Source organism: Dipteris shenzhenensis, chromosome 13 (assembly GCF_047967505.1).
Source record: "Dipteris shenzhenensis isolate YYH24624 ecotype China chromosome 13, Dip_SZ_1.0, whole genome shotgun sequence".
NCBI lineage: Eukaryota > Viridiplantae > Streptophyta > Polypodiopsida > Gleicheniales > Dipteridaceae > Dipteris > Dipteris shenzhenensis.
Genome location: NC_141608.1, coordinates 6639247 through 6654857, shown reverse-complemented (window position 1 = coordinate 6654857; position 15611 = coordinate 6639247). Strand labels below are relative to the sequence as shown.

The 15611-nt window shown below is 46.9% G+C and overlaps 1 protein-coding gene across 1 annotated transcript in view; it reads right to left on the bottom strand.

Moving 5' to 3' along the window:
• Positions 1–14311, bottom strand: part of LOC147894962 (serine/threonine-protein kinase BSK1-like) — a 52743-nt gene extending 38432 nt beyond the window's left edge. Inside the window, exons 1-5 of the mRNA XM_087383274.1 lie at positions 13977–14311; positions 13372–13592; positions 12536–12671; positions 8480–8613; positions 7664–7769 (exon numbers count right to left, since the gene is read on the bottom strand). Coding sequence (XP_087239400.1) covers positions 7664–7769; positions 8480–8613; positions 12536–12671; positions 13372–13592; positions 13977–14055 — 676 coding nt within the window. The 5' untranslated portion in view covers positions 14056–14311. The remainder of the gene's footprint in view (positions 1–7663; positions 7770–8479; positions 8614–12535; positions 12672–13371; positions 13593–13976) is intronic.
• Between the last annotated feature and the right edge of the window lie 1300 nt (positions 14312–15611).

Genomic DNA, 15611 nt, shown 5'->3' with positions numbered 1-15611 from the left:
ACCACTTCCTAAGAGCATGGAAGGATGGCACTCAATATCCGACCCCAATATCTAGAGGACAGAGGAGTCTCACATGCATACTAGGGGAGATCAAGACAGAGGAGCATTTCATGTGTGTCTGCCGGGCCTGCTATGAGGTCTGAGGATGATGTGATCACTGCCTCTTTCAAGAGGGACACAACTTTCGTCCACTCTTTGCTGATCCACTTCCAAGACCAGGTTTGTGTTGGGCTCTATCTGATTGAGATGCGACGGCACAAAGAGACACTACTAAGACAGATCAAACAATAGCAGGAGTTAACCGAGCACAGCGACATGTTATATATTTTTATGCATTTGAGTCAACTCCACGACATACTGGAGTAGAGGAGGAGGAGCTAGCTGCGGTATGGATCAGCAGGGAGAGCCGACAAGATGATGCCGAGACAATGACGCAGAGACCACACGCAACACAGAGAGTGACCAGTCTATCACAGCCCTCCTCAACGGGGACCGCCAAAGACAAAGCATCACTCTTGATATAGCCCATCGGATACAGAGATTGAGGAGACCGCAAACACAGATCCAAGACATTTTGCAGCTCACAGGAGAGCCACCACGGCACCAAGTTTCAGATTCTGATTCTCAGCTCTCAGCTCTTGGGTTTTCAGAGTTTGAGTTTTTGAGTTTCGAGCTATTTAGCTCTTTAGCTTAGTATAGCACTCAGTCAAGGGCCCTAGCGTGCCCTTTGCTTCAGCACACAAAGGCTTGTATGAGTTTCTTCTCTTGAAGTACTTTGTCTCATAGGCTCCGCGAGCAATGCCAGAAACGCCACCAGTAGAAGCACCACCGTCAGCATCCACGCCACGCAAGTCGATTCAGTAGGGGCAGTAGCAGGTCAAGCTACCACAGCATCTCTGTCAAGTCATTCAGGTCAGGGGGCTCATCAATAGTTCTAGCTAGCAGGTCAAGGACCAAACAGGGTTGAGGTACCCCGAGCTGGGCTGAACCCTTGGCCTAGCTCCGGGGGTTAGTCTCAGCGAAGGGGCTGTTCATTGCACAGGCCAAAAATGGAAATCCCCAGACAAAACTGTTTGCCACAACCTCAGAAGCCCTCCTACACTGCTGTAGCCTCAACAGCCTCCCCCTTATGCCTTGACCTACCACAGATATCAGAGCAAATTTGACCCACATGAGCAGATCTACTTCCTATAGCGAGAGCTCAGAGATGTAAAGATGTGCATTGCTTCTAGGGCAAGACAGTTTCAAAAATTAGTAGCAAGGCAAACAGGAAGTAATCCAAGAGGTTTTACAGCAATGTAATACTGCTAGAGGCACCTGCACCACATCTTGTGACCAAAGTACAAGAATTAGTTACTGCCCAGCTCAGGTCTATCAAGCAAGAATTCACAGCAACTGTGAATCACAAGATCAACAAATGTGATGTCTACGAGGAGGTAAAAGAACAAGAAACCAGGGTTGCTAACAATCAGATTATATGCGTAGGAGGGCTGCCGGAGGGCATGGAAACAAAGGTTGAACATATCAAGAAGACAATCCCCCAGATAGCGTGGGATTCATAAGAGAGAGATTAAGTCCACCAGAAGGGGGCACATGTAAGAGTAAACTTTCAGGACAAAACAGCAAGAAGTAAGGTCCTCGGACAAACTAACAAGCTGAGAGGTACCAGGACATGGATTTCAGAGGAGCTCACCGCGACTCAGCTCAAGGCAAGAATTGCAGGATTGACCTGAATCTAGACCCAAAGACTCTAACCAACTTTTGTGGAGCTCATAGTTACCAAGGAACGGGAACGTTTCGGGAACGTGGGGGGTTGCAACGGGAACGTATCGGGAAGAGGGAACAGGGGGACAGGAACGCCACGTCATACGACATGTCATCAAATCACATGGAAACATACCAAAATATTCAAATAAAATGGGGGCTTGCAAGGGGGCTGAGTGGATGAGAGGAGGGGCTGAGTGGTTGGAACAAGTAGAAGCAGCAAACTACGGCCAAAATCATGGCCAAAAACAGCAATTAAGTGACTTTTACCACTCCTGTGACCTGTCAGACGCCGGAACACGGTTTGGGAACACCGGAACGCCATTTGGGAACGTTCCCATGGAGTTCCCTCATCTGAAAACGTTCCTGGACGTTCCCTAGTAGTTTGCCTTCAGGGAACGGCGTTCCCTAGTAACTATGGTGGAGCTAGCGACCCATTGTTGCTATCATGTACAGAATCGTCTCCATCTTTTAAACTAGAATAGAAGTACAATTTCATCACTATGAGACTAAAGCTATCCATTGCATGCACAATCAGTAGGTCACATGCTAGATTATCACTCTCCTACGGGTGAATGCATCCCCTTGTTGATTGGTGGTAGAGTCTTCTGCAAGGAGCATGGTGTGATTACCCGTCCTCCAAGTTTAATGCCCGCCATAAGGCAACTACGGAGAGATGGGATCGCCTTACTCCGTGGCTTGCCACAGGCTTCCCACTAGATCTTAAAGAAGACCACTTACGAGATCAGATTCCTGAGGTGGAGAGGAGGGCATTTGTTTGTCTAAGGTGTATTAAATGATTTGATTATTTTTAGAGGTATGGGTTACGGCACTGCCACTTCATGATAGGACTAGAATATAGTAGTATGCTAAATAATTCGAGCTGAGATGGCTTGCGCACTCCCCGACTATCTCTGATACTCAAAGATGTAATGGCTACTCTTTTTTGGATGTGTACTTTGTCTCAAAGGCCCGTGAGACCTTCTGAAGACGTTATAACTCTGTCTCTCTCTCTCTCTCTCTCTCTCTCTCTCTCTCTCTCTCTCTCTCTCTCTCTCTCTCACCACCTCTTGGTTCTGTACCCTGCAACAATTGGTACGATGCAGAGTGCAAGGCTTATCGCTGACAGCTCCGACTTGAAACCAAATGTCACCTCCCGAACATACCAGACATGGTACGCAAGTACCGACATCTCGTACGTCGAAAGAAACAGGCTTTTCTTCATCAAAATGAGGAGGAGCTGCTGCACATCTTGTACAGCAACAACTCTAAGGATTTTTGGCGAAGATTCCTTGAGCGTAGGTCCCCGTCACCCCTCACTGACACGAGAGTCTAGCACACATATGCACACCATCTATATGATGTCCCACACCAGCCCACTCCAGACCGCATACACACACCTCGTCCCACCACTTGCATGTTGTTCACCAGAGGGGGAATCAAGGACGCGACATTGAAACTGCACAATGGCCGAGCTAAGGATCACAAGGGGCTATGCATTGAGTTTATCGCATATGGGATCAACATGTTAGCCCCGATCCTAGCAAAGCTATTCAATGACGTTGTTTGCCTTGGCTTCCCCCGCACTTGGACACTCGACACCATCACCCCCATCCACAAGGTAGGCGATCCCATGGACCCGAGTAACTACAGGACTATCATGATTGGACATGTGATGTCCAAGATCTATGCAGCTGTATTGGATGCATCGGTCAGCCTATTCGCACAGATGAGAGGGCTCAGAGCAGAGAGTCAAGCCGGTTTCAAGCGAGACCATGGGACTATGGATCACATACTCACACTCAGGAGTGTCATTGAGGAGGCCAGATCACGGAAGGAGAGGGTATACTGTTGCTTTGTGGATTTCTGCAAAGCCTTTGACACATTACCTCGAGCTCGTCTTATCACACGCCTACAGACACTGGGATTTAATCAGGAGATCATCTGGGCAGTCATGGCACTGTATGAGAGAGTCTCAGGCCAAGTTCGTACAGGCGCAGGTTGGACAGATGAGATCCTGAGTATCATAGGGGTCAAACACGGTTGTCCGTTATCACCGACCTTGTTTCACCTCTACATCGATGAGCTTGAGACTTTCATGGGGACGTTCGGAGGGACCCGTTGCTCACTTGCCGAGATCATCATCACGATTCTTCTCTTTATGCAAATGACGTGGCACTCTTGTCGTCCACACCCGAGGGGATCCAGCGACACCTGGATGCACTGCAGGCTTTTTGTTTATCCCATGATTTGGAGGTCAACCTTGGTAAGACCAAGGTCATGATCTTTGACACCTCTCGAGCAAACATGCAACGAAAGCAGTTTACTTTTACTTTGGGCGGGTCACCAGTTGAGATCGTATCCTCATACACTTACTTGGGGGTCATCTTCTCCGGTCCAATCTTCACAATGAGACTAGCGATGCAGGCCAGATTGAGCAGGGGATACGCCTCACTGGCTCAGCTAGAGAGACAGTGCTTTCACTCCCACTTCCAGGACCCTCGGCGGACCAAGGCTCTTCTCTTCGACTCCTTGGTCCAACCAGCCGGTATGTATGGTAGCCCTTGTTGGAGGCCTGACATATCAGAGATAGGGTGGACACGGGTGGAGCGCTTGCAGATCCTCATGCTCTCACGGATGATCCGCGGGAAACCGTCTGTACCACATCACATCATTTAGGCCGAGTTTGGTGCTTCTCCACTCCAACTAGATGCAACCTTTCAGAGCATCACATATCTACACCGGGTTAGATCATATGGGGACTACACATCAGGGAGACAGAGGTTGCCATGGTTGGCTCTCGATTCCTCCATAAGGTTGGCAGCAAAGGGAGGCGAGCGATGCTGGTATGCACGGACTCACAAATGTTTTGTAAGACTAGGGTTCCACATCGATAGGATACCTCCTTTTCATTACAGTTTAGATGCCCCTTCGGTACTCCCACCCACCATCCCAATTGGGCCACATACCAACCAGGTCATTCGAGAGGATCTCCTGCAGCTACACACCTTTAGGACCTGGTTGGAACCGAGGGAGCTTCCAGTGAAGCTGAGTTTCTACAGAGATTACTGTCTTCGCATTTCGGAGGAGGGATTCATCACACCACCGGGGTACACTGAGCTTCATATGCCTCACTCACTACGAATCTCCATCGGACAATTTCGAGTATCATCACACCGCCTCCGCATAGCGAGCGGTAGAGCAGAGGGGATTCCTAGGAAGCATCGCTTATGCATATTGTGCGATTGTCAGGAGGTTGAGTCCGAGGAGCATTTTATTTTCAGGTGCCCAGTGTACTACGAGATCCGAGGTCGCTACCACTGCCTCTTCAGAGACGGCTCCGGGCTCCCTTCCAGATTCCTCGCCTACCCAGATCAGAGATGCCTCGCGGTCTTCATTAACGAGGGTGTCCGACATAGAGAGTACTTACTCAGGCGACGGGGCTTGGCCACATCATCAGACACCTCTCAGAGCAGGATCTGAGAGTTCTTCCCATCGAGTGACATTGATCATCCAGTCTCTAGCCGCCGACGTGACAAAGACCCCGACCCAACAATCACAGCACGACACACGAGACATTGAGGGGACACAGATCACTCTGGTGACCTCCAGTCATTGTTTAGACCCGGGATACATCCCACGAGAGGCACGATGGCTCTGGTCTTGCATCGAGCCTCGTCCAAGAGACTGAGACACATGGCACCCCTTGACAGGCACCAGCGTCCCATCACCGGCTATGCACCAGCCAGGGGGACATGACATACGAAGGATTCCGCTTTGCTCCAGTCCTTTTCTTTTCATTGTTACATCCAGATGTACTTGATTATGTATGATCAAACTTAGGATTCAGCACGGGTGATGATGCTCATTTCAGTAGCTCCACCCTTATTGTGATCTGTATCAAGTTTTCTTTCAGTCTCATAGACCCATCGGTCTTCCGAAGACTCTAATAAAATTTCTCTCTTTCTTTCTCTCTCTCTCCCGCTAGCCTCTCTCTCTCTCTCTAGCCTCACCCTCCCGCAAGCCTCTCCCCGTTCAGCCTCTCCTCCTTAACACAGCCGTACCTCCGTCCGTACAGCCTCACCCATAGCTCTCTGTCTGCACAGCCTCTCCCGTACCACAACCATACAACCTCTCCCGTCCGTACAACCGTGCAACCTCTCCCGTCCATACCTCCGTACGACCTCCGTACCTCCCCCCGTTAACACCTCTCCATCTGTCCATACCTCCCGTCTGTACCTAGTCTAGTCCTAGTCCTCCCTAACCCGGAGTTGGGCTAAACCCCCAACCCAACCCGGGGGTTAGGTTAAGCCAGGGGGTTCATCATACAGCCAACTATGGACTGGCCTACCCTCTCCTCCAAGTCCCCCTCAACTCCCTCAACTCCTTCAACATCCATCAGGACTCGGTACTCCACAATTGCAGCCATGACACCCTCTCCATGCACGGAATTACCAACAAGAAGGCTCAAAACGACCCATCCTCCGGCAACAGGATCAGATTTTTTATTTGCAACAAGCAGTGAGAGAGCTACGATTGGAGCTGGCAAAAGTAAAGGCCCGATTTCACATTCTAGAAGGGCCTGGTAAGCAGGCAGTAATTGATGAGGCTGTAAAATCCTGAAAGGATTCTCCCCCTACCCCGCAGCTAGTCTCTCCAGTCAAAGATCTTGTTCACACTGAAGTACAAACTGCTAACAAGAAAGCGATTGTGGAAGTGGACAACAAAGCAAGTAAGTCTGATATCCAAGCAGAGATTAAAGAACACGAAGCTAGATGCGATGATGCATTGAAGATTAAAATAGGGGGGCTCCTAGAAGATTGGTACAAAGAGGAGGACACATAGTGTGAAATATTAACAAAGATCAAATCAAGCTTACCCAACATTGAATGGGTGAATGATGATGAGCAGGATGATGACGACTCCAGGCCAGCTTCTATTTTGCACTATAGAGGTCATGCAATCCTTACACTGAAATCAAAAGATATGCTGATCAAGCTTCTTCGACAATCTTACAAGCTGAAGGGCACCAAAGGATGGATAGTAGAGGAGCTTACACAAACTCAACTCAAGATTAAGGCAACTGAATCAGCTAAAGTCAGGGCTGCCAGAAAGGATGGAAAATAAGCAGTTTACCGTGAAGGCGTAGCACTAATCAGAGAGTTTAAATCAAAATCAAAAGACTCTCATGTGCCCTCCCTAAAGCAGATGTACTAGATACTCCAGAATATCATGTGCCCTCCCTAAAGCGGATGTACTAGAGGATTTCTTGCTGTCCCATAGAACTTTTGGTATCCAATGGACGTTAATAGACTCTCTCTCTCTCTCTCTCTCTCTCTCTCTCTCTCTGTGCCCCGCTGGTCTATCCCCTTTCTGTACTCTGCAGCAATCCCTGTATTACACCTAGCCATCTCCAAAGCAGGTGTGTCTTTGACAGCTAACAGATCATATATGGACACATCAAAAATTCATACAAACTCTGCACCTCACACATTTCACTATAATTTTTTTGGCCAACAGAAAAATTCCACCACATTGTAACCGTCCATGCTTCCAAGATGGAGCCACAGCCCAAATCTGCAACCTCAAGCAACCACTGTGATGTGCAATATTCACAGTTTGTCAGTTGAGTTGTGAAAAGGATCTATTTTGAAAGTCTAGAACTCTCAAGAGAATGTTCAATTGCGTTGATCATCCCTGCAAAAGTCACATTCAAATTACAAAAGTATACCTTTGTGAAAGTCTGTATGGAACCAGTCCTAAGATAGTCTGAAGGATTAAATATGAAACCATAATGTAGAAAGTTTGTACGGGAGAAAAAGATTTACAGACCTCAAATATTCTGGAGGAATCAAAATGAAACCATAATATAGAGACTCTTTATGGGGAAAAGTGTTACCAGTCCTCAGATATTCTGGAGGGGTGTACGCAAGATTTGTACTGTAGCTCTTTCCATCTCTGCTGTTTTTCATGAGACCAAAGCATGAAAGACGTGGATTACCATCCTGCCAAAACACATCAGGCAACACTTATGAAGAGGTTAAACAATGTTGCTGTCTTTCTCTAAGAGAAACTGCCAAAATCCATGAAAGCCAAACATTAAGGGCAATTCTTCAGTGGAGAGAGTGAACGCTTGGAATATTACAGGAAGAACCAAAGGAGGGCCCATTCTACTGGCAATCCATTGGATTAAAACCTTGATTCTGAGGAGAACAATAGAAACTAGTATCATCATTATGAACTGAAGACACCTGAAGAATGCTAAGTCCATACAGAATAGACTTTCAAGACAAGCCTCATCTCGTCTCTCAGATTCTACAGAAAATACTGTCTCAACCTCTACTATCCTTGAAAACACAAATGCAGTGGACAAAGGGGGAACGCATAGCTCAAACTCTAATACACTCGTTCTGATTCATTACACATAGCAGACAAGCCATTGTCCTCAATGCATGTCCAAATAAGTCCAGCTACATGGCAGCAAAGAAAGATAGTTCATGAGAGTTTCTACCAAGCGTTAATAAAGCATTATGGAGCATATTAATGCTCAAGTCATTCTTTCACATGACGCCTTCTGTAGGTTAAAGAAAAAGTTCCTTCCATACAGGAGATGGCAGTACTATTTAATTACAAGGTTTAAAAAGTAACATCACATAAAACGGAAGGAGACAAAAGCATGGAAATACCTGGATGGCTGAATGAGGCTAGGAATCACCTGATCAAAGAGAACTCGATATGCATTGAGATCATGATACAGGGGACGTCCATTGTTACTACAGTGCTCTAGTGCTTGAGCAATGTAAAAGGCCACCCTTAAACGCATTGCCCATTCCATAGGCCGTTGATCCCCTACATGGTTTCAAGCTAGAGAGATCAGAAACATGCATAATCATTGCAAACATAGAACTGCAAAACTATGAAAGAAGATTGAGGTTCACAGATTACTTGCAAGCAATTATGCTACAGAAACCCTTGTAGTGAAGCAACCCGACAAGAAAAAACCCTGGCCTATAAACAGCCCATCTTCCTTCTTACAACCAAGACAGATTCTTAAGTATTGCAATGTAGAAAAAATCTATGCTGCGGCCAGTCAAAGGCACTCTTGATTAGACTATGGACCTGCAGGCTCTTCTAGACCATACCCTTTTGAAAGCAACAAAACTCGAAATTACTTCAATTTTTTTCTATTCTAATGACTCCACTGACACAAAAGGATAAACTCTTGAAATGTTGTTAAAAGGAAAGTTATTAATCCACAAAATAAGATAAACTTATAAATGCACCCACGGTTTGGCGCTGATGACATTGGTGGTGATGCCATAGTAGCTAGCCATTGCAATGCGAGATGGAGTTTATGGTTTTCAACCTTATGAGTGATTGTCATCAGATTGAAACTGCACTATCCATTGTGTTTTCAGAGGATCAATTTGGGCATGTTCCTGGATTCATCTAGATATATGTTCCCAACGTATTAGCAGACATGCAAGTTTCACCTTGTTAAATTTTCTTCAATGTTGCAGCCTGCTGATATTATATCTATCGTAAGTGGTGTGTAGCCCTATCAGCTATATTCTCTTTTTTTTTCTTAGAATCACTCATTTGGGAGAGACTAAATAGTCTTCACAAGCAATTGTTGTCAGAATTTGAAGTGCTGAACTATGCACATGTGCACAGCGGATAACAAAGACAACTCCAATACACAACAACAAATCTGAACCCACAAATTGTAAATGAAACTGAGAAATAGAACAGCAAAGGTACTTCCAAAATCTATTCAGTTTAGGTCACGACAAAATGGCTGGAGTGCTTCAGAGTGAAGCCACAAGCATCCAGCCAAGTGCTGCGCAAAAGACAGTCAAGGTAGACTGTGCAAACGTATAGATGTGAAGGGGCTCCAGAAAGTCCGCTCCTGCATGCCTTTGAAAGGGCTCCGGGATGTAGACAATGGAGCAAGGCCCTCATATATATAGGCCCAAAAAAACCTAGAACTGGCCGGATGGAACCCACCGACTAGGTCTGTCCAGCCGACTAGATCTGCCGACCAGACCAGGCCAACCTGGTCTGGTATTTGACACAATCTACAGGTTGGTTGACAGCCAGGTCAGCCGACCTACCCCAAAATGTGCCTGTTTGGCAATCCTTCCAGAGACCAATGAAGCAACCTGTTTTCTGCCCTGACCTCCTGCTGTTGTAATGTGCAACTCAAATTTGCTGAGGACTGAATCCTTCCCCAGCCCCCTATCCTCTACTGCTTACAAGTTGGGGTCAGTGATTTCTAACACCCCCCCTCAATGACATAACTGTGGGCCAATCCCAAGGCGTTGAATGTGGTGCTCCAACTGCTCCATGGGGAGCACCTTCGTGAAGACATCTGATATGTTGTCGGCGGTCAGATAGGAAATCAGCTCCATGATATCATCAATGATGAGCTCTCGTACACAGTTGTAGTGGACTTCAATATGCTTTGTCTGTGCATGGAACACAGGATTCTTGGCAATGGCAATGCAACTCTGGTTGTTGCACATGATCACCCTCGCATCCTCCTGAGTCACGTCATGTCCTCCGGAATTCACCTGAGCCACAACATCTCGCATGCTGCTATGCAAGCAGAACTGTACTCTGCCTATGTCGATGAAAGGGCACCAGATGGTTCTTTCTTGCTTAGCCATGAGATGGCCCCTGATGCAAGTATGAAACAACCACCTGTAGTTGATCTTCTGGTGTCACCATCACTTGCCAATCACTACCGCAGAATCCATCCAACTCGATGCATGTACTGTATGTAATACCATACCTGCATGTACCCTTCAAGTACCTCAGCACCCTCATGCCTCCCTCCCAATGGGCCTTCCTGGATTTGGCAGAGAATTAGACTACCCACCATTTGTCAATACTGGGATGCATCAACTGGTTGAGACGTATCATGGACCACCTCCATGGGAGTTATTGCCACCTTGCAGTCTTCCATCTAAAACCGCTTGAATAACTCCCTGCAGTATTTCTCCTGAGAGATGAATATGTTGCTCTTCCCCTGCTTCACTTTGATCCCAAGAAAATAATGAAGAATTCCCAAGTCTGTCATCTCAAATTCCTCCATGAGTAGTTTCTTGACTTGAGCTTCTTTTGAGTGATCTCCTGTAAGGATAAGATTATCCACGTACAGGATAAGTACCAACTGAAACCCCTCTCAGAGAAGAGATAGAGGTTTGCCTCAGATGGACTCCGTTGTATGTAATACCGTACCTGCATGTACCCTTCAAGTACCTCAGCACCCTCATGCCTGCCTTCCAATGGGCCTTCCTGGATTTGGTAGAGAATTGGACTACCCACCATCCGTCGATACTAGGAAGCATCAACTGGCTGAGACGTATCATGGATGCTCAACTTCAGACCAACCTTCAAGAGAGTTATTGCTACCTTAAATAATGAAGAATTCCCAAGTCTGTCATCTCAAATTCCTCCATGAGTAGTTTCTTTACTTGCGCAACTTTCTTTGAGTGATCTCCTGCAGGATAAGATCATCCATGTACAGGATAAGTACCAACTGCAACACCCTCTCAAAGAAGAGGTAGAGGTTTGCCTCAAATGGACTTCGTTGTAGCCTGATCTTCAAGAAGAACTCGTCTGTTCGCTGGTACCATGCCCTCGGGGCCTGTTTCAGCCCGTGCAATGCCGCCTTCATCTTGCATACCTTGGATGTGGACCTTGGAACCTGAAAGCCTGGTGGCTCATCCACATATACCTCCTCCTTCTAGATTCCGTTTAAGAAAGTGGCCTTCACGTCCATCTGAAAGATAGGCCATCCATGACGAGCAGCCAAAGCAACAACAGTGCGTATCATCACCATCCTGGCTGTGGGGGCGAAATCAAGTCCCTCTAATTGTGCCTAAAACCTTTCACCAACAATCGTGCTTTGTATTTGTCCTAGCTCCCATCAGACTTGAACTTCAGTTTATACACCCATTTGGTACCAAAAACCTTCCGCTCAGGCAGTTTGTCCACCAACTCTCACAAGGACAGGACAGCCAAAGGGGCTGCCACATGGGCAGCAAACAGGCTGCCATGTGGGCAGCACACAGCAGGCTGACAGAGGAGCAGCATGGCAGGCCAAAAGGTGTCGGCAAAGGGCAGGCCATGGGCCTGCAAAAGAGGCGCACAGGTGGCGGCATGAGCAGGCTAGAGGCGCCTGCGTGGCGGGCTGTCTGGCAGAGGAGATGGCACAGAAAGGCAGGGCAGACCAGCAGAGTGGGGTCAGCCACATGGAGGGGCTGGTTGGAGCCAGCCAACCAGGCCTTATATAGGCGGACAAAGGGGGCTGGGACCCTGCCTTGAAAGGAGGGCTAAAGCCTTAGAAGAGTGGGCCAAAGGGCCCCGGTTTGTGAGCCCTTAAAGGGCTGGACCAGCAGCTGACTGGTCGGCCAGAAGGAAGCTGCCTGGTCAGTTTTTGCAGCCCCTTGAGGGCCTATAAAAGGAGAGGCCTCATGCCTAAACTCACACATCCATTGAGTACAACGAAAGTGACTCACCTCATCCCTAGCTTCTCATCACACCTCTAATCAATTTCATTCACCCTAGTTAAGACACCATCCAAGCTATCTTGAGTAGGGCCATAAACCAGACAATGAATCTCACTAATGGTTTTTTAGAAATGCTGCAAACATGTTGGATTTTACCTTTCTATACTAAAGTTCATTAAATGAAAGTATCAAATATCAAATGCACAAGGCATAAAATTAAAATGTATGCTCTGCAAGTTGCTTTTGTTACTTACAATGGAAGAGATGTCTAGCAAGGGTTTCATTAGGCATATACTCTGCGACCAAGTAGCGTTCATCAGCCTCAAAGCAGCAACCTACGAGATTGACGACTCTATTAAAACGAACTTGGCCAACACCCCAAGCTTCTTCCTGCAAGCATGCCAAATATTGCAATTAGATCTTGAGAGGCTAAACACATATGACACTCCGCAAAAAATCAATAATGAACATGCTCGTATTGATCCTCAGTCAAGTTATTTACCTTAGATGGCACCTTGACACTTCTTAAACGTCTAGTCTACACAACATTAGAATTCATACAGTACTTTAGTTGCACTAGCATTTCAAGAGTAGTATAAGTTCGATTGACTTTGTACCTTTTTTGGTGGGTCTTCAAGATTATGGTCAAGAAAGATTGTGTCACTTATCTCAAAAGCTTGAGCACAACACTAAGCAGTAAAGGTCACAACCAGACAAACATGATTTAAGCTTACTATGTGTCCCTTTTATCAGGAGTTCTCAAAGTCGTGTGTCTCTCCTAGACTAGATTTTTTTATGACACATTGGGATACATTCAAATATGGCCATTCTAAGCAACATGTTCAAAAAAGATGACGTAAATGAGTAGCGAAAGGAGCATTCAAATATGGCCATTCTAAGCAAGATGACGTAAATGGAGATGCAATCCAAACCGTTTCTCCAAATTTGATGATCCGTTTTCTCGTGAAAACTATTTGAGCTACTAAGAATTGTGATTTTTTGGGGGACAGGTAAGAATGTTTAAACTTTATACAGGAAAACTGACACTGTGAGAAAATCAGGAACAGAATACGAATTGAGATAGACTCACTGCAAATTGCCTTGGGTCGGGCCAGGCCGTCTTTGGAAACCTCTTCACTGCAATCCAACGATTGTTTTCTAGCCGTCCCTTGAAAACCATGTTGGGTGCCCTATCGCCCCCTTCCGACACAATGTTGTCATGACTAAAACCATTCGTCGCTGCTCTAAGTTGCTCTAAAGAAAACTCTCTAAATGGTGGCACTGAATCTGCCTCAGTAGGACCCCCGCTATCTGCAACGATCAAAGCAGCCGACAATGTCAGCGTCACCTCAAGATCGCCGGACATCGGCAACCATGTTTTCTCGACATCGACAAATTCGTATCACAGCCGATCTTCTAGTGATTTCACGCATTAACCTTTTGAAGCGAAGATGTAGGAAACGACAAATAGTGAGAACAAGACAGAAATTTGATCACGTCGCATAAACCTACAACGACTGCAAGTCGAGGGAGCGCACTTTTCTAATAATGCACATTCAGAGGAATTCCGCAAATCAACCCCTTTTTCGGAAGGGGCCAATGCTTGCCAAACATTGACGAACATCGCAAGGCTAAAGTAGAGTGGAGAATATGCAACCTCGTACTCAAAACAGAGCTTTTCAGCAAAGACAGAACCTGATTCCGGTGTCTCTAAAACGTCAGGCATGCCATCGAAGGGCTGAGCGTCGTGAAGCCGCGAGCAACAGGAGCCCATGCCGGGGAAAGCTACAGGAGCTCCAACACAGCGAGACCAGAGGGGCGCATGAGCTGGGAGGAGGACATAAAGCGAGTGCGATCGGAGGCAATGGGGAGGGGGAGGCGGGAGCGAAAGGGGAGTGGGGAAGGGGGGGACATGGGGAGGAGGGAGGGGAGGGAGCTAGGGGGGGGAGAGGGATGGGGAGGAGATGGAGGGGGAGCTGAGCTATGGCGATGGCGATGGAGATGAGCTGGGCTATGGCGATGGAGCTGAGCTCGGCTATGGCGAAGAAGCAAAAACAGAAGAAAATGAAGAAGATGAAGAAGATAGTGAAGCTTCCTGTTTTTTTTTTTTTTTTTTTTGGTTTAAGCTTTTGCTAGCTGTTGCGACTAGTCGGCATTTGGGAATAAGAGCCCCCTTAATCTCCATTACCCCGTTAATCACCCCTTAATCGCCTTTATCGACCTTAATCGGCCCCCCATTAGTTTCCAGTTTCCACGCTTGTTCTGTTGCTGCCGGCTCCCACCTCGCACGTGCGCACGTGTGCCCTCGATCCCCGGAGTTTGACCTCCCCTACCACACGTGTGCGTGACATGGGTCCTCGATTGTTTGACCCCTCTTTTTTGGCCTTCAACTTTCATATTCTAAATTTCCCTCGCTCTTTCTTTGTGCACCTCCCCCCCCCTCCCCCCCCTACCCCCCACACACAACTAATGGTGGGGTTCATAATGCGGTGGTTGCCATCCGTTGCTCCAATGGCATTTGCTAATGTGTGAGAAGAGAATTCATACACAAACATGTCCGTGGACAAAGACTTCATTTGGTAGCTCCTCCCCCCCCCCAAAAAAAAAAAGTGAAAGCCAGTTGCAACCTCTGGAGGCTTGCAACCAACTACCTTCCATGCGACCACGAAAAAGGTAAAGGAGTCCACCCTGTCTCGCACAACAACAACACATGTATGCCTACCTACGCCTCATCTAAATGAAACCCCTACCTGCCAATGTAGCTTGTGGGGCTTAAACCCAACACTCATGACATGTAGGTAGAAGCTTTACCACTATGCATGCATGTTTGGTGTTAAAAGACCCATGCCCAAGAAAAGGGGGAAATTGTCGCTATGGCAAGCAAGGGTTCGATTTAGTTGTGTGGGTGTGTGTACAATGGGGTTTGACAATAATTTTAATCTAAAAAGTGCCCACCCACGTGCTTGCGCAAGGGGTCTTGCCTACCCAATGTTGTCCGACTGGCGTGAATGGCAACCCCCTATAGAAGGGTCTTGGCCGGCGACAAAACCAGCAACCCTAAGTGCCTACAACAGTGTTCAGGGGAAAAAAAAATAGCTGATTGGAATTAACTAGCAATTTAACCAGCTAGACAATCCAATACGCAATTTTAAATTTTAATCTACTGGATCATAAGCTGAGACTCTCTTTTCCCGAACCATAGCCTACAATGGTTTGCTTTAGCCCTCATGTATATGGTTTATGCACAACCCCACCCCACCCACACATGCACACTTCTAGACTCGATGCTTGCCTACTCGACTCTTTCCCAAGCACAAGCATGCCTATCTC